General features: G+C 39.6%; 1 protein-coding gene across 2 annotated transcripts in view; it reads left to right on the top strand.

Annotated features, from left to right (window-relative positions):
• The first annotated feature begins 400 nt into the window (after positions 1 to 400).
• Positions 401 to 27134, top strand: part of CUL2 (cullin 2) — a 45441-nt gene continuing 18707 nt past the window's right edge. The window contains exons 1-7 of one of the 2 annotated variants that reach the window (XM_017820270.1): positions 413 to 528; positions 3149 to 3287; positions 11854 to 11956; positions 13814 to 13908; positions 16554 to 16659; positions 21386 to 21468; positions 24239 to 24325. In XM_017820270.1, coding sequence (XP_017675759.1) covers positions 3169 to 3287; positions 11854 to 11956; positions 13814 to 13908; positions 16554 to 16659; positions 21386 to 21468; positions 24239 to 24325 — 593 coding nt within the window. In that variant the 5' untranslated portion in view covers positions 413 to 528; positions 3149 to 3168. Of the gene's footprint in view, positions 529 to 3148; positions 3288 to 11853; positions 11957 to 13813; positions 13909 to 16553; positions 16660 to 21385; positions 21469 to 24238; positions 24326 to 27134 lie in introns of both variants that reach the window. The other variant, XM_017820271.1, reaches the window with a different exon arrangement.

The following is a 27134-nucleotide window of genomic DNA, read 5'->3' on the forward strand; positions in this document are numbered from 1 at the left end:
AACCCCGCGCCCGGGTAAGGGCCCCTCCCATTCTGCGTCCCGCCGGGTCCCGCCCGCCCTCCTGGGCTCCATGTCGGGAGCGGTTCCCCCCAGTGGAGAAGGAGGAGGAGCGGCGCGTGCGCCGGAACCACCCCGCCGCCGGGAAGTGCGGCCGCCCGCGCTCGCCGTACAGCGCGGGCCGTACCAAGCCGCGCTCTCCGACGGGGGGGGCCGGGATCGGGAGGTGCAGGAACGCCGGGACCCTCTGGCCCCAGCCCGTCCCGCAGCCGGCGGGAAGAGCGCGGCGGGCACAGCCCGGGGCGGCGGCGGCGGCGCGGAGGGCGAGGCGGCGGCGCGACGGCCGCAGCTCCGAGCGGGGCCGCGGGCCGCGCCCCGGCCCGGCAGTGGCGGCGCCGGCGGTAGGGGCGGGGCGCGGGCGGCTTTGGGTAATGGCAGCGCTGTGAGGACGGAGCGGGGCAGCGACCGCGGCCGAGGGCAGGAGCGAGGGAGGCCGGGCGGGGGTCGCTGACTCGGGCCCCGGGCCGCCAGGTAATGCCCTTGCCCGGCCCGGCCCGCCTCGGCCTCCGCGCTGAGGGGAGGGAGCGCCGCGCTCGGGGCGAGGCGGCGGTCCCGACCCCGCCGGGTGTGCGCGGGGACGATCGGGCCCCTCCGCCCCGTCCGGCCCCGGCCCCGCCACTCCTCCCGCCCCAGGCCCGGCCGCGTCTGTGCGGCAGCGCCCGCGCCTGCCCCGGGTCCTGCCCTTGCCCCGCGGGGAGGGCGCGGCGCGGCCTCTCTGGCGGGGCCGGTCATTATTATGTCCTGGCGGCATCCTCGGCCGGTTTCGCTTTTGTTTTGGAGGGGGGAGGAGGTGGGGAGCGAACGGCTGGGTCCGGGGAGCGGGGCACGGGGGCGAGGGCAGGCAGAGCTGGTCACCTGTTGGAGGCCAGTGCTCCCGCCCTTGGCTGTGCACCCACCGCTGGCTTGTAATTTATCGAGGTGGTTCAATAGGTTGGAAATGTGGAGAATGCTTTGACGCTGGGGGAAACTACATTTGTGTGAACGAATATGTGCCGTTTGACCCTGGTATGTTTTAAAAGATGAGGCGATAGAAGCAACATCTTTTCATTATTCTGATGTGTAAATACGTTTCAGCAATATCTGCTTACCTTGGGGTTTGTCAAACAGATATGGTTTCCCACCCCCTGAATAGTATAAACCCTAGGGTAGATATTCTGCCCTGCCATAATTCTTACTATGAAGGTTTATTTGCATCAGTACAAGACATTTAATATTCTAAACTGCTGAGCTTGCACAATGCAGACACCAAAGCACAGCAAACCTCAAACCCCCACCATCTTACAGAAAAGTTTTACTACATTTAGTAATGTGTCTGTAAAACGCATTTAAATTCATATTGGTGTGAAAGCTGTGAGAGACTGCAAAACAACAGTCAGCTTTATCTTAAACTATTTAACTCTGGAATACTTTGTTGACTATGTGAATGCTTTACATGTTATTAGGTTTTGGTGATACTGAACACAAGTTTACTGATTCTGTGTGATGTACTGTGGGTAGGACTTTTTCTTCACCCTTCCTTCCTCCCCAGGGTTTTGCTTATCTGTGAAGAAAAGGTTCTTTTACCTTGGAGGTACCACGTGTGTTTCCAAGACAGTGACCTATAATGTAACACTCAATTAAGTACAACTTCATTACCACAAGCACTTCTTATGATTGTTAATTTTCTTTGTGGACCATGATTTTTTTTTTGGGGGGGTGTCAGCTGAAAATACTCTTGTGTTTTCCAGAATAATGGTATTAGAGCTCTTTGAAGAGTACCACTTTGTCCCTTCCCCCCTTTTTTTCAGCTCTCACTGATTTTCTGTGAAGTAAGCTGCTACTGACATACCGGGCTTGAAGTAATAACCATGTTGCAAATATAACAACATTAACAGCAGTTGAGGAGCTTGGTTAGTTAGTCCAGGGGGTGTTTTGTATGCATGCAGGGTAAAAGTTACATCTGATTTTATTGTATTTTTTCTTAGACTGAGAAGTTCTTTACCCTGCAAGAGCCAGTAGTGATTAAGGTAGTAAGCTAGTTGCTAAATGGTTTTGTAGCATGACATTTGATTCTTTCCCTTACAGAGGTCTGCCTCTTGTGTTTAAAGTCTGCTTGTCACTAGCCTTCTGTTTTCCCTTCTGACCTTGAAGATTTGGGAAGACAAGAATTACTTGTTCATGTATTTAAAATGAAAGAAGAAATATTCTTTCCACGTTTTATTTTAGTCTTACAATGTCATGTTTCTGAGCAGGAACTAGACTTGCTTTGTGCATGGAATGTCACACATCAGGTCCTTTCTAGATTAGGTGCATAGGACAGAGACTAGTGGAAACAAAGAAGAGGCCTTCACAGTTGTCTCTTTTTTTTTAAATCACCTTACTTTTTCCCTGGTTTTATTTCAATAATTTAATGTTGAGGGTTTCTTTTTCCAGTAAATCTCTTCCAGTATTTTTTATCTGAAATTATTAACACAGCTTCTGTATTTTGAAGCCATGTCTTTGAAAGATTTCAGGATTTGTCGTACTGCATAGTGCAGTAAGCTGTACAAGCTCTACATATTGCTCTGTGTTTAGATATGTTGTCTTTTTGTCATCCTGATCAAAGCTTTGAGCTTTTGTGGCTTTTTAAATGTAGCACCAAAAATGTCTCATGAAAACCTGAGGTGAACGTAGGCTAAAAACTGACAGTGGTAACTTCACATACTCTGGTAATAGTTCAGTGTGTTTCTGCCCAAAATTTTCTCAGATACAGCTTAAACAGGCTTTGCATATAAGTGAACAAATAAGAATTTACTGAAGAGTTGTTCTCTTCATATAGCACTGTTAAATGGACAGCTTGGTGAGACAATGAACTTCATGAGGCATGATGTTGTTAGATTAATTGGTGTTATGTTGTAGGCTACTTGTGCAACATGAATGTTTCATTCCATTACATTAAAAACAAGAGTTTGTGAGCTTAATTTTGGAGGGTGGAGAAGCAGGGGTGGGTGTTCGCGTTGCTCTGTCATGGTGGTGCAACACTCTGCAAAGTTTAAATTGAAAAATTTAAAGGAAATGCATATATTTTTTAATGATTGTGCAATGTTGTCTGACAAGTTTAATTCTTCTACAGATTAACACTAAAGCCCCACAATGTCCTTGAAACCACGAGTAGTTGACTTTGATGAAACATGGAACAAACTTCTAACGACGATTAAAGCCGTTGTTATGTTGGATTATGTTGAAAGAGCAACGTGGAATGATCGCTTCTCGTATCCTTTAAGTGAAAAATCTGACTTAATGTGTTCAAATGATGTATTTAGCACAGAGGAAGCCCGTGTTACACAACAATTTCAGTGTTCTTGATCAGAAGCTTGTTGTAAGGCTGTACCTGTTATTAAGCCTGAAGATCAGTGGATATGCAAAATTCTGTGTATTTGGGAAGTATTCTATGTGAAAGTCACCATATTGACAAAAAGTCTCAGTTTTAGTCACTTTTAGTAGCTCTATTACTTAGCTTATGCTATAGCTGTTCACAAAAGTGCAGGCCTTGAATGTCCCCTATTCTGATAATGAGGTTTTCTTGTTTGTTTAAATGTGTATGTGGCAGGGGAAACACCAAGGACAGAAAATGCACATCTTTAAATTTGCGGTGCGGGGAATAGTGAGGTTTTTCTGTGTACAGATTTCTGCTTCTCCTTTGCACTTCTATCTGTACTGATGACTAGCATCTTAGACATTTCTATAGCAAGAGTTTATTAAAAAGCCTTCTTCCTTTCCCTCCACTATCATAACCTCTCTATTCTTTACAGTTAAGTCATGGTTAAAAATAATTACTCTTTCTGTGATCAAATGGTCTTGCTGTTCAAGTCAGAGCTGTATATATATCGTTGTAGTGAAAGGTTTGCATTTTATCTGTAAAATGGACTTGTAATTTTTTACAAGGTTTAAGTTGCAGTTAACTTCTTTTAAAATAAGTGTAGCTGTTCTAAGCAGTTATACTGTGCACTGTGTCTATGTATTCATTAGCCATTACAGTGTGGTGAATAATTAGACAATTTTAGGAGGCTTTGCACCTGTTCTGCAGCAATTATACAGAGTTTGGTTTAATTATAAGGGGGAAGAATGGTTTAGACTTATTTATTGATTTGTTAATTCTTGTGGGTGAAAAAAGAAGCTCCTGAGAAGATTCTTATATGTGGATTTTTACAACACAAGCTTATTCTGAGTGCAGAATCTTGACTCTAAAGTCTCTTCTTGTTCTGAACATGTTACCCTTTCTCAGAATTGCTTTCCCATGTGCCTGTGTTTTGACTGTGTGCATGTGTATACTTAAATGGAAAATTTAGTTGCTTGTGGACCCTTATTGTGGTGCAATAATCTTTAAGGAGCTCTTTCATATTAAAACTTGGTAATTAATTTCTGGGGACATGGGTCGTCACCTTGTCTTGGAGTCAAGTTCAAGTGACTCCAGAATTTTCAGACGTTTTGAACTAATTAGTTTTGCGCTTATGTGCTGACAAGTTGAGCTGCAGTCATTCCTTCTAAGCAGTTTTTGAGGATTTAATATTTCAGTCTTCAACAAGTGGTTAAATTCTGTAGTTTAAAATTCTAAACATTTAGACAAGGGCACCTAAAATAGATTTAAATATAAAATAATAATTGTTGCATGAGATGTTGAATTGATTCCTCGTCACACTGTTTCACTTAGAATTTCTTATGTGGAGACCTTGTACACAAGTCTGCTGTTGATCCTCTTTTGGGATTTACTCCAGTTGATTGAACATCAGAAAAGGAATGCTTATGAATAGCGGACTCAGGAAGCAGTCTTGGAAGAATCATTAGGCATGTAATTCTTAAGACCTTACTTACTATCATCTCTTAATTATGGTCCTTGGAAAGTGGTACTATTAGTGCCTGATTTGGCACAGGCATGACCCTTTTGGCTTATTGTCTATGGCTGAGTGGCCTGAGGAGTTTGTGTGACTTGTAACTTCCAGCTTGAATGTTGATTGTTTGGTACTTCTGCTTCCTGTAACCAAACTCTGTGTTTTTACACAAACTGCTCACTGGGTATTCAACAACTGGGTGAAAGTGGTAGTTCTGTACAGCTGGTGTGAAAGCTTTATATATAAAGAGAACTAAAGTCTTGATGATATATTTTAAGTAGATTTACCCTTTAAAAAATATGTCGTCTTATTTTTTGTTAACTTCTTATTCTCAGTTAAATTCAATATAATCGGAGTAATCTGTTTCTAGACACCTACAGAGATTTTAAGGGAAATGTCATATTAACTCTATTTTTCAGATTGCTTAATAAGCACAGTTTAAATAATCTGTCCCAGGTTATTTGAATTGTGTTTTAATGAAACTCAGACAGGTTACTTCGTTGATTATGGTATCGGTTGATCTTGTACTGTGTAGTTGAAACAATAATGTGGAAACAAAGGATAAGCTACAGCAAAGAATCAGTTTTCATCTGTAGCAATGTGTTCTACGAAGTGTTTGCTTTCTCTTGTGCTGCTTGAGACAGCTGAGATCAAATTGAGTATGGAGGCTAATAGTGTTTGAGGAATGAGAGGCTTGTACTGTGCATATTTCACTTCTAGAACTAATTTTTGCCCCATTAGTTCCCCAGAACTTGTTTGTCTTTAATATAGTGTTTCCTTTGTAACTTATGGTAATTTTATTGTTAAAGGTAGCTTATTTTTAAATAAATCCTTTATCTCAAACTTGAAATGCTTGAATGGCAATGAGTTGGGAACCACAACTGTGTAAGAGTTAAAATCTTCTGGAAAAGATCACTTGAAAGACAATATGTCACTTTATTTAAACAGTGAGTCATCTTGAGACACCTTTGACCTTCAGATTTCCTTTAAGGTTCTCAGCAGAAAGAATTGTGTATGGAGTTGTTTCATTGTCTGGAAAACGAGTGACAGCTATGTCTCTATTTGAGATGTTATTTACTATAATTTGGTTATTGTGAATATGTTGTATAACTTTCTAGACTTTGCTGCTAACTGTTCAGTAGACCTGGGAGTGCTCTTTAAGTTTGAGCTCAGGCTTGGTTAGAGTGGTAGGTAGTTCATCTGTGCTTTGATAACTACTTTTTACTTAGAACTTTTTCAAACAGGTAGAACATCAGGCTCTTCCTGTTGTTGTCTTGGATTTTCCACCACCAAATAAATAAGATGGACAGTACCCAGGGAGGATGGTAGCTGTACTGCAAATAGAATTATTTTAAAAGTATGCAGCATCACCACCGGCTTTTTTTTTTTTTTTCATTTCTCTGCATGTTTGTTCTCCTTCCTCTTAATTCTCTGTTTTACAAGGATTCTATGATAAACCAGAAACTTAAACATGTGTTTTTAACAAAACAATCAGCCCAAAGAGAAGGAAGAGTAAATAAAGTTCACATGATCATAATTTTTTCTGACTATGAGTCCTCAAGTCCTCTGTGAATTTTGATTCTGTTATGGAAGAAGACCAACAATTGAAAATTTACCCAAAGCTCTGAGTTGGTCTTCAAAACCTTCTGTTAACATAGGGTCTTACCTAGATGCTTTTTTAACCCTCAGTTCAGTATTTGTGAGCTTTTATGACTGTGGATATAATATTTTCTGGTTGATAGTAGTTTTGTTGTTCTTTCTTAGTTTGGAAGTGCTTAGGTTTGGGTGATGTCTCGCAAATAACAACAGCCAAAGCACTTAAATCACATAAGGCTTTTGATGTTCTTGTTCTCAGCACAGAGTGAAGGCCCTTAAGCAGCAGTTTGGCTTCAGCTTCCTTTCTCACCCTCCAAAACTCTGTGCTGAACTGGAAGGACAGATGGCTTTCACCATTAAAGCTAAATTATTGAACAGTAAAGGCTTCTTCCTGATCTTCTAAGGAACGGCAGCACAGGAAAAATGTCCTTTAAGTGTATGGAGTAAAATGCCAGTGATGATTAATGATTCATCTACCCTCAGAGGTTTTTTTTTTGTTAAGAGATTCACAACATTTTGGACATGACACTTAAGTTTGGATTCTGGACTGAAAGATAGATAAAGGAACCGGTACAAATAGAGCAAGAATGTAGCAAAGCTACTCTGTAATGTGTATTTCAGTCTCATGATACCTTTTGTAGCAATTCAGAAATGCTTAGTGCCCCAGCATTTGGTGTTGGTTTTTAGTGTTTGGTGGATACAGGAAAAGGTGTGAGTTGCCTGTTAAGTGCTTCTGTGATTAGGCTCATAGTTTGCATACCTGCTGAAATTAAACAGAGTGGCATATGTCAAGGAGGAATAATAGATTCAGCTTTCTTTGCTTGCAAGAAAATTTTTTCTCTAGAGTAAGGAAAGGCGTGTTTGGAAGATGTGCATTTTCATGAAGGAGTACAGATATTATTTTCATACTTAAATAGGATTACTGCAACTAAGAAGCTTGTTTACAACAGTCAAGTCATCCAGACTTGGGCACAGAGGCTAGATTAATTCAGAGATATTTGTTTGCTGCTTTCAAATAAACTTCTGTTACTATTTTCTTGTGCTGTTTGGGTGAAGACTGCATCTTTTCTCTAAATTTGAAGTACATTGTTTTTGTAGTAGAGATCCATTATAGTTTTGGTGATTCAGATAATGTAGTTGTGGATCTAAAGAGAAAAAAGTCAAGTTCCCTTTGCTTGTGAGTAGCTTACAAAGATTTCTAATTCTGGAGTTTATTTTCTCAAAGATATCTTTGCATAGTGAAGAGGCTTGTGGTCTGAATTGTGTTGAGGATGCATTTGACTACCAGCCATCCTTAGACTGAGAAAATTTCTTGGAGAGGGGAAAGTGTAAAAAACAATTGTTCTTTATAATGCCTTTAAAAAAACATTTCATTCTTCGCTATTAATTTAATAGGGGGTTTTATATTTTATTGGTTACAACTTTGTAAGCTATTGCAGTGCAATGCTAGTTACTGTTACAAAGCAGTGAATGTTGCCTGTTTTGTTTGTTGGGGTTTTCATTTAATACTTCTTGCCTTTCCAAGAAGAGTTCTGATAAAGATGATCTATATGGATAAAATAACTGTACACAAGATTAGATTCTGGTGGGGCTCTCTGAGATTCCAGTTGCCCAATGAAGGGGTTTTTTTCTGATTAATTATCTTACATCAGTATCTTACATCAGGCCAACGAGCCTGATATCCTGGTGGGAGTCTGTTGCAGATCACCCAGTCAAGATTATGAGGGTGATGAATTATTCTACAAGCAGCTGGTGGACGTCTCAAAATCGCCAGCCCTTGTTCTCGTGGGCTGCTGGATGTCTGCTGGGAACTCCACACAGCAGAGAAGGGGCAGTCTAGGAGACTCCTAGAGTGTTTAGAGGATAATTTCCTGCTCCAGCTGGTAAATGAGCCTACCAGGGTGGAGCACCACTAGACCTGCTGTTCACAAGCAGAGAGGGGCTGGTGGGAGATGTAGTGGTCGGTGGACGTCTGGGACACAGTGATCATGAAATAATAGAGTTTTCAATACTCAGGGATGCAAAGAGGACCATCAATAAAACCTCTACATTGGACTTCGGAGGGCAGATTTCGGCCTATTCAGAAGACTAGTCCAGAGTGTACCCTGGGGAAAACCCCTTGAAAACAAAGGGGTCCAGGAGGGATAGACGTATTTCAAGAAGCAAGTTTTAAAAGCACAGGAGCAGGCTGTCCCACTGTGCCAAAAGGCAAGCCAGCAGGGAAGACGACCGGTCTGGCTGAACAGGGAGATTTTGAAAGAAATCAGGGTAAAGAAGAGAGCCTACCGATTATGGAAGAAAGGGCTGACTACTCAGGAAGAATTCAGAAATATAGTTAGGTCGTGTAGAAAGAAAATTAGAGAGACGAAGGCACAACTTGAACTGAATCTCGCCACCTCTGTGAAGGATAACAAAAAGTCCTTCTACAGATACATCAATAGCAAAAGGAGGGGCAAGGAAAACCTCCACTCTTTACTGGACATGGGCAGGAATATAGTTATCAAAGATGAGTAAAAGGCTGAGGTATTTAACACCTTCTTTGTCTCAGTCTTCAACAGTAAGACAGGTTGTCCTGAGGACAGCTGGCTTCTGGAGCTTGTAGAAAGAGACAAGAATCGGAACAGCCCACCTGTAATCCAGAAGGAAACAGTGACCTACTGAGCTGCTTGGATCCCCAAAAGTCTATGGGACCAGATGGGATCCACCCAAGGGTGATGAGGGAGCTGGTGGAAGAGCTCGCCAAGCCTCTCTCCATCATCTATCAACAGTCCTGGCTCACTGGGGAAGTCCCAGATGATTGGAAGTTGGCAAATATCATGCCAATCCACAAAAAGGGCTGGAAGGAGGACCCAGGAAACTACAGGCCTGTCAGCTTGACCTCAGTGCCTGGCAAGGTGATGGAGCAGATCATCCTGAGTGCAATCACACAGCACCTGCAGGATGGACAAGGGATCAGACCCAGCCAGCATGGGTTTAGGGGGGCAGATCCTGTCTGACCAACCTGATTTCCTTTTATGATCAGGTGACCCACCTGGTGGATGAGGGGAAGGCTATGGATGTGTCTGCCTGGACTTCAGCAAAGCCTTTGACACTGTCTCCCACAGCATTCTCCTGAAAAAGCTGGCAGCCCACGGCTTGGACAGGGGCACTCTGTGCTGGGTCAGGAACTGGCTGGAGGTCCAGAGAGTGGTGGTGAACGGGGCTGCATCCAGTTAGCAGCCGGTCACTAGTGGTGTCCCCCAGGGATCAGTGTTGGGCCCAGTCCTGTTTAATATCTTTATTGATGACTTAGATGAGGGGATTGAGTCCATCATCAGCAAATTTGCAGATGACACCAAGCTGGGGGAGAGTGTTGATCAGCTGGAAGGCAGGAGGGCTCTGCAGAGAGACCTGGATAGGTTGGAGAGTTGGGCTGATTCCAACGGGATGAAGTTCAACAAGGCCAAGTGCCGGGTCCTGCACTTTGGCCACAACAACCCCATGCAGTGCTACAATCTGGGGACAGAGTGGCTGGAGAGCAGCCAGGCAGAGAGGGATCTGGGAGTTTGGATTAATAGGAAGCTGAACAGGAGCCAGCAGTGTGCCCAGGTGGCCAAGAAGGCCAATGGCATCCTGGCCTGGATCAGGAACAGTGTGGCCAGCAGGACCAGGGAAGTGATTCCTCCCCTTTACTCAGCACTGGTGAGGCCACACCTCAAGTGCTGTGTCCAGTTCTGGGCCCCTCAGTTCAGGAAGGACATTGAGGTGCTGGAGCAGGTCCAGGGAAGAACAACAAGGCTGGTGAAGGGACTCAAGCACAAGTCCTGTGAGGAGAGGCTGAGGGAGCTGGGGTTGTTCAGCCTGGAGAAGAGGAGGCTCAGAGGAGACCTCCCCTGAAAGGAGGTTGTAGCCAGATTGGAGTTGGTCTCTTTTCCCAGGCAACTATCAGCAAGACAAGAGGCCATGGTCTTAAGCTGTGCCAGGGGAGGTTTAGGTTAGATATTAGAAAGAATTTCTTTACAGAGAGGGTAATCAGACATTGGAATGGGCTGCCCAAGGAGGTGGTGTATTCTTTGTCCCTGAAGGTTTTTAAGACAAGACTGGATGTGGCACTTAGTGCCATGATCTGGTAACCACAGTGGTAGTGGATCAAGGGTTGGACTTGATGATCTCAGAGGTCCCTTCCAACCTGGCTGATTCTATGATTCTTTTTTTGGTAGTATATATTTGTTTTGAGTATATTAAAAATTAAACATCCATTTGGAGAAAGCTGTGAGATGAGAGCTTGACACTGCTCTGTAGACTAAACTGTCAACTGTCTGTGTCCTTTACCTCCTTTTACATGGGCATGTGCTTTTTTTGTGGTAAACTAGAGGAAAGCAGGTCTTATGTCTTCCTTTAATTAAAGTAATCTACTAAATCATTATTTCTAGCATGACTGGTTTTATAAAGTGTATTTCTAGTATGGCTGGTCTTTTAATGCCTTGGTTTAGTAGAGAAGCATGATGTTTTAAACTAATTTTTTCAGAATTAGTTTATTTCCCCATGTGAAGCTTGACCTCATCCTTGCTTGACTTTTCTGAGAGCAAAATTCTTAATCATCAACTCTCTTCCTGACAAAGCATCAAGCAACTCTTAAAACTTGATATAAATGTTGCAAACCAAAAGCGTAGCTCTGCAGGGTACTTTAAGGAGAAAATGAGCCTAAGAGTTATAAGTGTTGGCTGCTTTAAGTTAGCAAGTAAAACTGTTTTGTGTGGCTGTGATCTAAACAGGATTACTGAATTTATAATAATGGTTAAAAATGAAACAGTTTTTTTTATCCACACCACCATTGTGATCACTGAATTTTCAGTGTCCCCCGAAATTGTTTTACCTGTGGAGTTGGGGGCAAAATGCAGGGACAGTAAATTGTTTTGGACTCCAGGAAGGAAGACTTCCTAATCACATTCTTAACCTAATTAAAGCTTCTTTCCATTATATGAAAAGAGTCTCAGTTTGTGTTGGCTGCAAATACAGAGGAAGAGTTGTGCGCAGAAGCTGCTTTTTCACTTTGAGATAATCGTATGTTATTCGTAGATGGCAAATAAGTGGTAGAAGCCACATCAGTGTGGGGCTACTAGAAGTTTCAGGATCTTAGCTCTAACATTCCCTCATCATCCAGTATTTAAAATTTTGTATTAATGCTGTAAACTTAAATTCTTCCAAACTAGTGCTTACACCAATTCAGAAAATGATCCATTTTATCTATTTTGCTTGACTATAAAACAAAACCCACCTAAACTGCATGTGTGTGAGAAAAAAGGGTTCTGTAAATCATAAATTTTATTGATAAGTTTTCACACTTTAATACCAACCTTGACTTTGAGCCCAGAGACATTTATGCTTTGTGTGTGGCCTATCCTGAACCTCTTGGAGAGAGACTTTATACTGAGACTAAAATTTTTTTGGAAAATCACGTACGCCATTTGCACAAGGTAACATGTACAGTTAGTGGTGGGCATGTAGGTTTTGTTTGTTCTTTTTTGACTTCAGGAAGAGGGTTTGTTTGTATGTTTTTATGAGACTAAATTGCAGGTGACAGTTCCAGAGACACAATATTTATATATGTGGTATATGTAACACATATCACACAACATAATATTATAGATATCTGTTTATGCAACACTAAAGAAAGAATTTTCTTTCTAAGCTAACGGTTACAGTTTATATAATACATTGATTGGTTTGAAAAGTTCTTTTTTGTTGAATGCTTGTTATCAAGCAATTTACAGAAATGTCTTAATTTTCCAAACGTACTGTAGTTTGTTGTTAGCCTTCTGTTTGAACAGAAAAGTATCTACTGCACTGTCTTGGAAACTGATTGTATATACTCTGCTAAAACAAACCCAACCAACTTCTGAAATGTGTGGGAAATAACAAAAATGCTTGGGAGGGGAGAAAGTAATGGCAAATTATTTATTAAGACAAATAACAATATTTGTATACCTGTATAGTTTTGGGTTAACTTCTGTTTCTCAGCTAAAACAGCGGATTTCATCAGAATCATGGTTCGTCATGTTGAGTAGATAGGATGGATGAACAGTATCTCTTTGTATATCAGTAAAAAGAGAAGTAGATTTAAATAAGATGCCTGCCTGCCTTAAGTGTCTTTAGAGGGGATAGAGCGCTGCAAATTCTGGATGGTGCTGCTAAATGGCTTGGTGCTATTTTTTGAGCTTATGTACCTGAGTATTTGACAAGATGGGCTGGGTGTCTTAGTGGGTAGTTCCACTGGTTGCAGAGAGGATAATTCTGACACTTTGCTAGACTAAATCAGTTCACTAAACTAGCAGAGAGCTCTGCCAAAAAAGTTCTTCCTCATTATTTAGTGAGCTGAATGAGCTCACTTAGGATAATCAGGCAGGTGCCAGCACAGTAGAAGCAGCAGGAAGTAGCGGAAAGCACACATCCGTGTTTTTAAATTGGCCATCCACCACTTGTCTTTGAAATAATGTTGGAAAAGCTTTGCAAAATGCATTCTGCAGCAGAAGGCATTCTCAATTCTGTTTTGTCTACCAACTTTCCTCTTTTACATTTTTATTACTTTTTTTCCATTTTTTGCGTAGACTTCATTGCTGCTTGAGCCAGATTTTATAATTACAAACTCTAGAGAGAATTATACTTGAGTTCTTAGGATCATAGTCTCCCTTACAAATCATAATAATTAGTTGAAATTGTTGAACTTATTTCTTTGAAGTATAAATATTTTGAGAAGATGAGTACATCAGCAACTTTTTAGTTGATGATTACCTTAAATTTCAAAAGATATAGGCCTAGATTAGCAGAACTTCAAAAGTGTTTTATGTTTATATGTATCTGTGCTTTGGTAAACTTGCTTTATTGCATGATTCTTGCTAAGTATAAGGGCTTGTCTATCCAGTAAGGCACACTGGTTTAAAATGGTTATAGTTAGGCAATTCCTCCAGTGTGCATGTGGCTAAGTGTATTTAAAACTGATGTGTCAATGAGGGAATAATTATGCAAGTTATCTCACTAGAATGATGTAAAAATACAAACCATGCTTATTCAAGCAAATACTTTTGAAAAGATAAATAGAAAATAATACAGTAGAGAGGATGTTGTTTTTAAATGCAAAATAAAGCAACTCCAGGTGGTGTAGCTGGTTTACCAAAACTTGACAGTGTGAAGATATGTTAGTTTTCTGGTCATTGCAACAATGCAACAATTCTGAATATGTGATTGCTATTCCAAAATGATAATCCCATTGTAACTTTCTGAATATGTGTGATATTTTCATACTAATTTTAGTGTGGGGGGGTGTGCCTTCACAGAGAGTTCTGGAAGCTGAAGAACAAGTACTGGTTATGTATCACAGATACTGGGAAGAGTATAGCAAAGGGGCAGACTATATGGACTGTTTATACAGGTAAGATTTGCAAAAGAATTGTTAAACTTTTGAAATTATTACAATGATCTGTAGGTTAAGTTGAAGAATGTTGCTTAAAGAGAGCAATAGATGAATATGCCCCAGGTCAGTTTTGGAGAGAATATAGTTATAGTAGCAGAACATGAGCAAAAGGGAGTAATGCCTCAGCAGGTAAGTTATCTAAGATGGTTCCTACTCTTTTTTCATTACTAGTATGTTCTCCTTGATGTTGCAGTGCCAAATGTATTGGTGCTAATCAACCCTGCAGTGAATTAGGTCATAGTCGTAGAGGTTCTTCTGCAAGGAGGGGATATGTTTTGTTTTTTTGACAGAATGTTTTGGATGAAAGTACTTCTGAAGACCTTAAGAAGATATTCTGCTTTTTATAAAGTGGTTCGAGTTCTTTTCTTACTTGCATGCCTGCTCTCAAAAAAAATACTATAAATTAGTTGACTCTGTTGTATCCCAGGTTCTGATTTGTGTAATTCTTCCAGCAATGAAAACTGATTGATTTTTACAGCTAGTAATCTTAATGTTATTTAAAAATAGATTCCTTTAAGGTTTAAGTAGGCTTGCATCTCTGTGCTTCTAACCTGCTAGGCACTATTTGAAACACTGCTACAATGTAAGACACTTTTGAGCAAAATTCATAAAATGCAAGACTAATCACGAGATTGGCAAATGAGACAAATGTTTTCTTTCTTTGGTGTTGATTTTGATTTGGGTTTTTTTTTCACCCAACCTCCTGGGTGCATTTTGCTAGGAAAACAAATTTGGATTCAGTTTGAAAACTAAATTCCCAGATATGCTTGACTCTAAATATTGGTGATAAAACTGATGGAATAAGAAACAGTTGATATTAAAGAACCTTCTTCAGTAGTTTTGGTTAGTTCTGATGATAAAAACAATGCTGGACATTAGAGCTTATCAGTGTCTTGGTGCTGTAACTGTTTTTATAGATACTTGTAAAAAATCTGGTCTGTGTACTTTTATTTCAATTAATTGGAGGGTTTTCTTATCCAGCAAATTGAAATTAAGTGATTTAAAGAAAAAAAAAAAAACAGAATTTTTAAAATCTGCTCATAATAAAATCCTAAAATCTAAACACACATAGTGCTGCTTTTGTTTTGTTCCGTTTTGTCTTTTTTTAAAGCAGTTGTAATAATACCAGCATATCAATGTATAGCAATTTTTAGGTCTTTATGCTAGTCTTGGTTCTCTTTCTGTATGTACTGATGGAGAGAGAAGGTGTGAGTGAGGGGAGCACGGGGCTTTCCTTTTTAGCAAGTTTAACAAGAAAAAGTAGGCTGGCAGCTGTTGGCTTTGTTCACATGGTGGAGCCTGGCAAAAGTACCATCAAGGAGCATGCCTGCTTAAGGCTGGTGTTCCAACTCTTCTGGATGCCTTACAGGTTATGTATGATAGTGGGCCTGTAGCCTTCTGCACAGACCTGCATTTACAGTTTGTGATGGTTATCAATGATACCAGAGGGGTTTACAGTTCTCTGTAAGAGTCTAAAAGTAGGTTAGGCCACTGTATTCCAGTTTGTCATCACTGCACTGTCACAAGTTTTCCTTCTTTGGACTCTGTGGTGTCCTAAATTCTTTCAAGTTCACAGGTTTTCACAGCGTGTTTCTCCTTTTCTCCTTTGCTTGGCTTTTGCCTTCCTGCCCAGAGTGTTCAGGCATCACAAGTCTGGTGCAGCCTCTGAACACTGAATCTCTTCAAGTGCTGGCTGTTTTCAGTGTCTGAAACCGGGCATCTGAAAACTGCTGGTTAGATCAGAAGTTAAAAAAACATTCTCGGTTGTCTCATTTAAGCACTAACATTATAAGTGTAGTTATGAACTATATTAGAATTTTTTTCCCAGTTATCAGGGAAAGGAGAATGGTGCAGTTTAAATATGTTATAGTATTTACTTTATGGAAATACTGGGAATCAAGAGGGATGTTTTCCCAGGTCTTGCACAGAAACCATTTTCTGTTATTTATAAAAACTATGCATATAATAGTAAATACTGAATACACAAAAAAACAAGCATTTATAACATTTCTGCAAATTCTTCTCTATAAAATTTGTGATCTGGCTGTTTGCTAGTTATCATGACCTGGTCAGGGGTCATAACTGAGAAAAGTTTGCCCTCTTAAAATTGACAGTACTTCCGTGTTTCAGTCTGAGGGAAATGCAAAATAATAAATAATAGAGGTAGAGAAAATATTTTTAACTTAAAAATATCTGATACTCAGGAGTGTTCTTCTATCATTAATAATAGATAAACCACTATCAATCTAATACTAGTCAACTGCTCAGAATTTAGCAGTTATTTTGCATATATATGTATGAGTTAATATGGCAGTGCATGTAGATAGGTTGGATTCCTACACAAGTGTATTGCTCACCAAGAAAATGCTGACAGTGATATAGCAGGCTCTTGTTTGATTTCTCAATTACCAACACTGTACTGTTTTAATATGATGTAAGGTCTTTTAAATTGAAGTAATTTATCTTTTCAGATTTTGCTACAAATGGCACTGGCATTGGTTAAAGGAAGTTATATTTTGTTAAGACATTCCACAATTCCAAGTCTATTAAAAAAAAAAAAAGAACTTTTGCCTGTTTTGATTAGAATATCTTCATTTCTGTAGGTACCTCAACACACAGTTTATTAAGAAGAACAAATTGACTGAAGCTGATCTTCAGTATGGCTATGGAGGGGTGGATATGAATGAACCTTTGATGGAAATTGGAGAGGTAGGTATCTCTGAAAGTGGGCTGGATATAAACTGTATGTAGAAATGCTGCAAGTTCAGCTCTGTCCTTTTACAATTTGACTTTTCTGTGTTACAGAATAGGAATATTGTAGAGTATGTAAGCACTGAACCCTTTGTAAAATGAGAATACAGCTTTGATGTAGATAAATACTGGCAGGCAAAAAAAGCAAATATGAAAACTATTGGAAAATTTCAGTTTTAAAATATGATAACTTGCAAACACACTTTGGATTATTAAGTGACACTACTATCAAGAAAATGTTTTGAGGAAGCAGTAATTTTGTTTTTAGAAACCCTTGAAATATTACTTTTAGGCTTCTATTTCTTGATGACACAAGGTACAAAAGCTTTTTTTTTGAGATTAGTCTTCTGCACATCTTATTTTCTAATGCAAGCTGTTTTGAACTTCAACTCAAATTTTAAAAGAAAAAGTAGGTATTCTGTGCACAAAAGTGTCATGTAGGGAGGGTTTATCTTTAAAAAAAGAAGTAATTTGTGGCAGGCACAAGGGTGTTGTCACAGTTACTAATGGAGAGGCTGAGAGTAATTTTTAAATACTTATAAAATAAAAAGTCCTGTCAGTAGTAGGACTACATTCTGAGACTTCACTCCGTGCACTGCAGCTATGCAGAAGTGGGGTTTGTGTTGTTTGTCACTTGATGGCTACTCCTACCATGAAGTATAAGACAATAAAGCAAAAAGACAATTTTACAGTTAAGAAAGAAGAATTCTTTAAGATACAATGCTTCAGTATGTCTTTAAAAAGCTTTGAAAACACTTTTTCAGTCTGCATCAGGATAAAATCACAGTCCTGAATACAGCTGAGTGCCAATTTGTTTTTTGAATGCTTGTGTGTGTATGTTTGCTTTGGGTCCATATGTACACACACTGCTAGCTGGAGAAATTATTCTGTCATTATATGTTTTGGTATCTTATTTTTTTCCTTTCCTCTCTACATTTGCCTTTTTCACTACAGTAGGAAGTGAATATCTCTTCTCTTTTGCTTTGGAAGGCTAGAGAAAATGCTGCTTTTTTCCTTAATGTCAGAACTTGACCTGTCAGTGATTACAGTTCTGGCTCTTTGATTTCATTGTTTGAAGCAGGAGATCTGTGTTGCCTTTAGTTAAGAGTAAGGAGAGATTGTGATGCATGAGGAAGCACCTTCTGTACTTCTGACCTAGCTGATGAAGAGGGCACTCACTGCTAATTGAAATTGCTAATCCTCTGGCAGGTTGGGGATGGGCTGAAGCAAATTCCAGAAACATTATATGCTTTAAATCAAGGCATTTTAGAGAAGGAAATTCTTCTCTCTTCTGTCTACGCTGTCTCCAAGGCTTGCTATTAGTGGGGTCTATAAAGGCTTATCAGAGCTTGGAAGTGCATATTGCTGCACTGTTTATGGTATCTCAAAATGGCATAAATGTTATTCCTTAGTTCCTCAGACTGAGGTTTAGCACAGTGTGTTCCCATGATTGTCAGAGGTAAATCATAGTCCTGTGTGAATGACTGTTAGTTCAGCTGCTTTAGGGGCTGGCAATAGGTCTGGGATTGTTCTTGGGTGATGCTGATGTATTAATGAATTCTCCCCATTTGAGTGCCGCTCCATTATGAGGTATTGCCCAAAGGATGGTAGTGGCAACTTTTGTCCATAGCTTTCTGCCCTAGTTAATGTTTACCAAAGAAGGACAAACATCAGACTTGATAAACTTGGTTTTTTTGAGTATTCAATTTTTTTCATGTTTGTGGAATCCTGAGTGGGACAGAAGGGCAGTGGCACACTTTTCTTCAAGCTTCCCAACCATTGTTCCAAGGAGGATACATTCCTGGCTCATCTTTTGGGCAGGATATGGGGAAGATCAAGATTCTTAAGCTGTAGCTGGCAGCCTTTTGGTTTTTGATGAAGGTGTTCAGATGACGATGTCTGAAATTCTACTAATGAGTTTTTCATTACCTCACTCCGCAAGACTCCTTCCATTTCTCTGTAATAAATACTGTCTTTGTAATCTGTAATAGTGGGAGATAAAATTTGAGTTTGAGGCAGTAAAGTTAATCTCTGTTCATGACTGATGTAGGATTAGGTTTGTCCTGAAAAGTAATGGAGACTTGAGTCCTACACTCTTGTATTAAATTGCAGCACTGGTTTTGGTGAATTTGTTGCTCCAGTTCACATTTCTTGACCTATAAGGCACTCACCAAGTTTATCAAGTCTTTGGAAAGCATTTTCTCTTTAATGATAGTTCCTGTAGGATTCTGTCTTTTATTCTCTGGATTGCACAAGGGACTTTAGCAAAAGTCCAAGTATTTCATTTGTTTGTCACTTTAGAATGGAAGGAATTTCATTTCTCCTTTTTTAGATGACTCAGATTATCTGGCCTTTATCTACCCAAGAGCAAATATCTTTATTTTATATATAGTTCTCTTCAGTTTCAGCATCAAGTTACAGAAGTAATGCCCAGCATTTGTAGAAGAACTGTACTGTCTGTATTGAAGTTTCTGTCTCAACATCACTCGTGTGTGCTAATGAAGCTTTGAGAGCTTTTCAGTAACCTCAGACAAGTACATGCTTGCTTAGTTCTTCTGGGGTGTGTAACAATAGGTACGTTCACAAGACCGGAGGTGCGTGTGTGAAGTGTGTGGGCATGGCTTCAAACAGCTCATCATCCCGATAAGTGTTCCAGACATTCAGAAATTGTTGTCCTAGGAAACATACAGGATGAGATCAGTTGGTGAAAATAGTCTGCCAGTGCTTGCAAGAGGTTGCTTCTTTCCTCTCTGATGTTATGGATGCATGGTGAAGGATACTGCTTTTCTGAATCGAGCCCCTATCACCAATTTCAGATTCCTGAGTTTTTAATAACTCCATGGGCGCCCTGAATAGAAGGTAATTAAGATGTGCCTTCTGGGTTTTTTTCTTCCCTCAAAAATAGATTCTGGAAAATGGAGAAAATTGCCACGTTCTGTATTACCAGTCTAGTTGAAGTAAGATCCGTTCCTCTCTTCAAGGAGGAAAAACTGTCTTGAACTAATATATCGAGTTGCTGGATTGACCAGATTGATCTGTCTGTAGTTTATTTGACAAGAAAATTCCAGCAGACAACTTGAATCTGCTTCAGATTGGTAGCTTGTCTATGAGAAGGACCATGCTAGTGACCACATTTCAGAAACCACATTGCAGAATAGATCTACCTGAGGTTGTTTCTTTTCACCTCATAGGCACAAAAGGTGTCAGTTCTTTTCCTTTTTCTTTCCCCCTACCCTTTTCTCTCCCTTCAGAGCTGGCTTCTTTCAGTCTTCTCTGCTGGATGAATTTCTGTTGTCTTAGGGAAACTTAACTGTTCTGCTACTACTCTGTAACAGGCATGACAGTGAAAATCACTCCTAGGACAACTTTGATTTCAAAACATTATTTGTCTTTTGATTTACAAGCAAACTTTTATCTTTTCTTTAACCTGCTTATGACGCAGTTGGGTCAGGTTTGCCTTCTGTACCCTGTATTTTAGCACAAGTTCTGAATAGCTGGTCAGAGCAAATTAGTTTGTCTGCTATTTAAAAGGAAGATTTATTTCACAGAGTGGATCAGGTTGGATACCTACTCAATAGCTATGTGCCTGCTTTTAGTTAAGACATATCTGATTAATATTTTAATTTTTAAAGCTAATGACCTGCTGTGTCAAAGCCTTCTTAGCAGCAATATTCTCTCTGTCCTCACTAAATTTTGCAGTGTATTTTTTTCCCAGTCTACTACTCTCTGGTAGGTGTTTTTGGAGGTCTTATATGTGTGGTTATTACGTGTATACGAGGGATCACATTATCCCCTTTGGGCTTTACATCTGATTTTGACTTAAGTGTAAAAGCTCATTTGAACGATTGCAGGTGTTTTTTAAAAATGGTAATTTTTGGGAGCAATTACTTCACCACAAGAATTTGAGATAATTGAGTCCATTTGATTGATTGCTCTAATGATACATTAGCAATAGGGTGGCTAATGGTAATATGAAGGTGATTTGTATTCCATTTGAAGTCAAACAGCTTGCCAGTGACTTTGCTTAAGCTGTGTGCATCTTAGTTTGGAGATACTCTCTGTGCGTTGGATGAAAGGATTCTGTATCTTTGACTCCTGACAAATTGGTTGGGAGACATTCCCTTTTGTCAGCTGAGGCTTATTTTGCCATCATTGTTAGAAATACTGCATTTTGTGCACATTCAAACTCTCCAGGTGGAAAGGTGTGTTATTTACCTTCTACTGTGCAGATGTTTTGTTCATAAGTACACTCAAAATCTGCCCTTGTAACCAGCTTGCTTAGGGTCCTTATATGCATTTGAGAATACTTGATGGAGTGGAACGAAGGAATGAATCAGTTCTTTCAGCTGTGTAGGAAGAATGTAGGCTGGGAAGGATGCATTTAGATACCGCCTGACTAGAAATTCTATGTCTGACACTACTAGTGTACAGATCTGTGTGATCTTCATCCAAATGCAGTCAGATGTTGTGGAAGAAAAATGTGAAAATAATGTATTAATATATTGAGAACAGGCAGGGTAGAGGGGGGTCGGGAGGAGAGAATGACAAAAGAATTAAAAAAGGAGGAAGGTTATCTAAAATCCTGAATGACAAACGATGTCGTCTTTGTTCTGGGTTTCATTGGGTTTCTTTTTGTTTGGTTTTGTACTTTTTACTGATATAAACTTGTGTTGTGTCCTGACAGCTAGCTCTTGATATGTGGAGAAAATTAATGATTGAGCCACTGCAGGCCATCCTTATTCGGATGCTCCTCCGAGAAATAAAAAAGTGAGTGTTTGGTTGTTTTTTGTTTTAACATAGTGTGGGGGAGGGGTATTGCACTTGCACTCTTTTTACTTTGAAAAGTCTGTGGATTTTGAATGGATTCTTTTATGTTTGGTTTTGTTAAGGTAACTTCTTACCTAATGATGATGGTCTATCAGCTTTTCTCATTGTAGCTACATATTTGTGGCTTGCATGTGTAGAAAAAGGTTCTGAAAACAAAACAGTCCACTCCCTGTAGCCTCAGGGTAGTGATCTTCTCTGTTTCAGCAACCCTTCTTCCTTCTTATCAATGGGATTGGGGAGGAATTAGAATAATTCTCCAGGTCCCATAGGATGCCTCTTGCCTTTTTCACCGCCTGATGCTGACTGCTTATGGCTTCTGTGCTGTCAGTAAAGTTAAGGACCAGGCCTTGGGCAAAGATTTGCCAAAGCCAGAGAAGCTGTTTCTTTGCATGGGACCCAGAACAAGTCTTGCTTATCTGCCAGGAAGACCAAGCTTGTGGGTTTCAGTTGTTCAGATGAGTGCTTCACTTAACAGTCCTGCTGCTTTACTTGAAGGAAATGGAAATAATTATTTTTTTGCACTTTGAGGGGAAATTATTATTTCATTTCCGAATACTTTTTTTTTTTTTTTTTACTTCTAAACAAAGACCCTGGTAGCTACAGGGCTTGGGACTTTTAAAGTTTTGATTTAAAACTTCTGCTTAACTCCTAAAGGACCCTTTTATTTATGCATAAACAGAAATACTGACATTTACCACAGATCTTGTGTGTAGTTGTAAGTTCCATCAGTTTCTACAATTCTACTGCTATTTAGGGTAGCTCTGGAGTTACTGATGACTGGGTTTTTTTAAGTGATTACTCAGGTGACCAGACTAGTGTAGGTAAACTGAGAGAGGTAATTTGACTGCTTGAGGTTCCTTTGACATGCATTTGATCAGATAAAAACTGTTTATAAGGCATTAAAAACCTAATTTTAAGATTTTTATTTTTCATTCCCAAATGATGTCTGTCTTGGATGGCATTTCTGAGGCCAGGAGGTATTTACTTGCTTTCAGCTGTTGAACTGTAGTGCCTTTGTAACCAGGGCTGATACTACTTTATCCATATATTTATACTGTAACAATTTATTTTTATTAAAGGAGGATTCCCTAATTCACTGTGAAGAAAATTCTCCTTTGTTACATCAGGCACAGAGACACTGAAGACTTGTTTCAGTCAATGTGTGTATTTCACTGGTGGGTGGGAGTGGAAATGTGTATAAAAACTTTTTTCAACAGAGACCTGATGCCTCTTAAGAGTAATGGTGTGTATTTACCTTGAGGCTGACTGCAGACCTCACAAGGGTGTTTAGATCAAGCTGTCACTGGCTTTGGAGGAGGCCTGAAACTGTAACAAGTTGACATTATTTGTAATTAAACTATTTGGAAAATTTTAAATAAAACTTGAGTCATTGTCTCTGATGGTTGGATCTGGATTTTCCCCCCCTTCTTTATTAAGGATTCTTTTATGTGATCTCAAAGAAGTTAATGCAGTTCTGCTTCTCAAAATAGGCATATAACTATTCATACTAAGTTTCTTTTAGCCACTTTGTGATCTACATATCATTTAATGAATTATATGAGAGAGAACTACTTATAGCTTTTTTTCCTGCTATCATGAAATTTAGAGTTGACTGTGGGGATTCTGAGGACGGCCTTTGCGTGTAACTCTAGGCTGGTTGCTGTTCTTTGCTGTGATTTCAGTGGTCAATACAGTTTTTAAGAGGCAGTTTTAAAGACACTGCTGCAAATGACTATTAAATGTCTTCTAACATTGAATTCAGGAGTTCAGGGATTAAACAAAGTCTTTGGAGAAATGGATATATATCCATAAGTTAGATCTGTCAGAGGTGCAAGAGTATGCATGGGCATAATATTACCTAAAAATTATAATAAAATTACTAATTTTAAACCTCCTGTGTAATATACCTTCTTAATAGTACTTGTGTGTGCATGGTTCTGTTTATTACAACGCCTCCAAGAAACTAAAATGTATGTAGATGGGACAGTTGAACTACTTCTAGCGAGAAGATTTTGTGTAGCCTATGACGATATGTGGAGTTGATAATCAACACTGTAGTTGATAATCAACACTGTAGTCAACGGGCTGCATATAAAACTATGTTTATTACTGTACTGGAAAAGGTAGGGGAGCAGAGCCACAGCTTTTTCTTTCAGGTGTATTTACCTGAAATCAGTGTATTTACCTGGAATTTTAAAGACTTCTGACTAAAATCTTGAGCACATCGATCTTTTAGAAGCTATAAACTCTGATGTGCGATACAGTACACATTAAAAATAACAACAGTCTTCTTTTGGTACATGAAAATAAAGAAATACAAGTAGTGACTTGTGGTTCAGCTAAACAAAATGACTAAACTGATCTAAGAGTTTACTGATGCCAAAAAAGAGCAGGCTGTGCTCTACTACCTTTCACGTGCTGAATTAGGTGCTCCTCTAGTCCCTTAGTGAACCAGCTCAACTGCTAATATGACAGAAAACCATCTTGGCTGTTATTTCTCCAGACTGGCACAATGAGTCAATTCAGCAAAGAATTAGATGAGTGCCAAAGCAAAGCAAGAGAGAGAGAGAGGCCTGTGACTGAGCAGAAGGGAGCAGGGTTAGCCCCCTTGAATGGCACAAATTCTTAAATCATGTAAGCATGTCTTGTCTGACTGCATTAGTTAATATAGAGTTCTGAATATAACACACTTTCTCCCCCCTCCCTCTAGCCCAAGCACTCCTCCTACAAGGCAAGCTGAATATCAACTTAAGCATTTTTGTTCCAACACAAAAGGAAGCCGACAAGATCTTGAATTGTGAGAAAATTCATCTATGAAATTCTTAAGCAGAAATAATTTGGAAATTATTCAGGTGCTATCTCAAATGACAGTGTGATTAGTACAGACTAACCAGGAGAGGCTTCTCTGCTAAAGATAACTAACACTTTCTAACTAACTGAACCTATTCCTGTCTAAGATGATACATTATTTATACCATTTGTTTGAAATTAAAGCTATTGGAAGTTATCTTTTTAAAAAGTATTCAGAATGGGCTCTTCTAATTGACAGTGAATTCTCTAGTTAATTGGCCTCAAAAGACCTTTGGTTTGACAGAGCAGAGCAGTTCTTTTGAATGATGGAATCTTCTTTTCATAAATCCAGTATTGATTATTGTACCTTAAATTTTAAAAATGTTCTTTGAACTTGTAGTAGTAGTACACTGTACAACACATGTTGGACTTCCATTGTTAGCTTTAGTGTTAAGACAGGAACAATATGGAATTAATATTAAGCAGCACAACTTCCTTTAGCTTGTGTTTTGTAACTTTTTCCTTTTTTTTTTTGGAAAAAGAAACTTGTCACACCTAAATTAGTGGAACTTGTGTTTCTAGCACTTTGGTTTTATCCATGTTCCTCACCAAACATGATCATTCCCTCGTATCCTCCCAGATATCCTGTGATATCCCTTCTTCAAACTGTGCAGCAGCTGCTATGTAGCTCTAAGCATCCCTATTGCTTGCTGACTACTGCCAAGAAGGAAGATGTACATTTGATACTCTACCTTGATGGAGTCCCCTATTTCATTTTAGTTTTGGCAGTTGCTCTTACTACTACAACTTTCATGAAAGTTATCCTTGAAACTTCTCAAATTTTGTTGAAACTAGTCATTTGCATTACAAATTGCTGGGAGCAGAGCACCATTGGTGTAAATAAAAACCTGAAGCTGCTGCCAGAGCAGGCACAGCCTATTCCATGCTGCACTTGTTTTCGTTTATCACCTTCGTGCGATCTGACCTCTGTTTCAAAAGCTTGTTTCCTCCCTTCCAGCTCTTCTGGGGAGCATGTCTCCTCTACTTTTACAGCTTTTTCCTAATAATGTGTTGTCCTTCAAATCCCCTGGGTCTGACCATTGCTGCCCCCTCCCTTCCCCCATCTGCCTGGGCTAAGGTCTGAAGTGGCCTGTGAACCGAGCAGAGGGGAGCTGGGACTGGAGCTGTTGTTGCAGTAATGCTTCCTGTGTTTGTGTCACCAGTACCTTTCCAGGTCCAGAACCCTGCCTGTTAGAGCTGGGCTGGACTGTCTCTTGCTAGAGCCCCGCTTTGTAACATGCTAAACTCTTAGTTCTGTGGCTTCTTGCACTCCATGACATAGCACTGTGTTCACAGGCTGCATGCATCCTGCAGCTTTCCATGCTTCTGGACCCCTCCAGGCTGGAGTTACATCCAGGCCCAGGGCAGGTGTTTCACTTCTTCCCTTCTATGATTCTGTGCTGCTGCCTCTGCCATTGTAAACCAGACCTGTAGAGGGATGTTGGCACGGATGCAGGGTGTGATTACATGTACCCAAACTCAGATTTGTTCTGTTGGTTCAGCTACCACAACCAGAGGAAATCTTGCTGTTCCCTGGGCGGAAAAATCAGACCATCCCTGATGGAACCTGTCAGTTCAGTTCACTTATAATGGGTGATGAAGCTGCATAAACCATACTGTCACTGCTCATAATCTGTTAGAGAGCTAGTTCTTTACACCCACCATGAGCCTAAGTTTTCAGATCTTAGACAGCAGTTGTGTTTGAAAGCAATACCCATAATTAACAGTGTTGTGGATGTATGAAGATGGTCTGGTGTGTGTAGTACAATGACTGCTGGTATGGCTGTGCTGGGAAATCTCCCCAGCTCATGGGCATCCTCTGGAGTTTTTGTCATTTACAAACCAAAACAAATGATATGAGCAAAATTACTTCTCCCCCACACCACCCCAGCCAAGATGGGTATATGGTAAGGCTTGGGTTTGAAGTATATTTTCATTGGCTTTACCTTTTTTTTTAATCAGTCATGTAAATGACTCTCCTATACCAACATAAGTTTCTAATAGAGAACTCATTTTGTCTTTTTAGTGCAGTCTAGGTAAAGCAGAAGTTCTTACTCTATATACATGCATATATGTATACATACGTATTTTAAAAAGTGCTTATGCTTAAGTGTAAATATACTTTTGTAAATCATATTTTAGTTCTACTTAACACCTTAGGAGTTAGGGAATATTTTTTTACTTTGTTGCAAAGTGCATATGAAAAATGGTCTTTTTTAGAACTTTTCATGTCTTAAGAGAAAGTCCCCGCTGTTCTGAGTGTGGGTCTGTTATTTCCAGTTTTGCAAAGGACTGAGCACCAATGTTTTTAGCATGCAAAACACTTGTTTTAATTACTTTTATTTTCAACTGAATGGAACTCAATATAACATTTTCTTGAACTCCCTGGTTTGAAGCTAATAAATTGACTGGAAAACGTAAGGTTTTCCTTTTCTGATGTATGATTAAATATTGTCACAATGTGCCTGGTCTGTTATTTGTTCCACTTGAGATCTACATGTTGGATAGTAGATATTCAGAAAAGAAAATAGCGTGCTTCTTGCTGTGATGCTGGTAAAAGCTATGGATTTTTTTTGACAGGGGCAAGAGTGTAAAGGTAGTCTGTATAATAAAGGCTACAAATACAAGATGGAACTTACTGTATCTTTTGAACTACCTGCTCAGAATATGTAATTTGGAATACTTATATCCTTAGCAAACACTTGGAAATTTCATGACCTGTAAATGCTTTTGAATTACTGTCTCAACAATTCAAA

The sequence above is a fragment of the Lepidothrix coronata genome, unplaced genomic scaffold (assembly GCF_001604755.1).
Source record: "Lepidothrix coronata isolate B3197 unplaced genomic scaffold, Lepidothrix_coronata-1.0 Scaffold80, whole genome shotgun sequence".
NCBI classification, from domain to species: domain Eukaryota; kingdom Metazoa; phylum Chordata; class Aves; order Passeriformes; family Pipridae; genus Lepidothrix; species Lepidothrix coronata.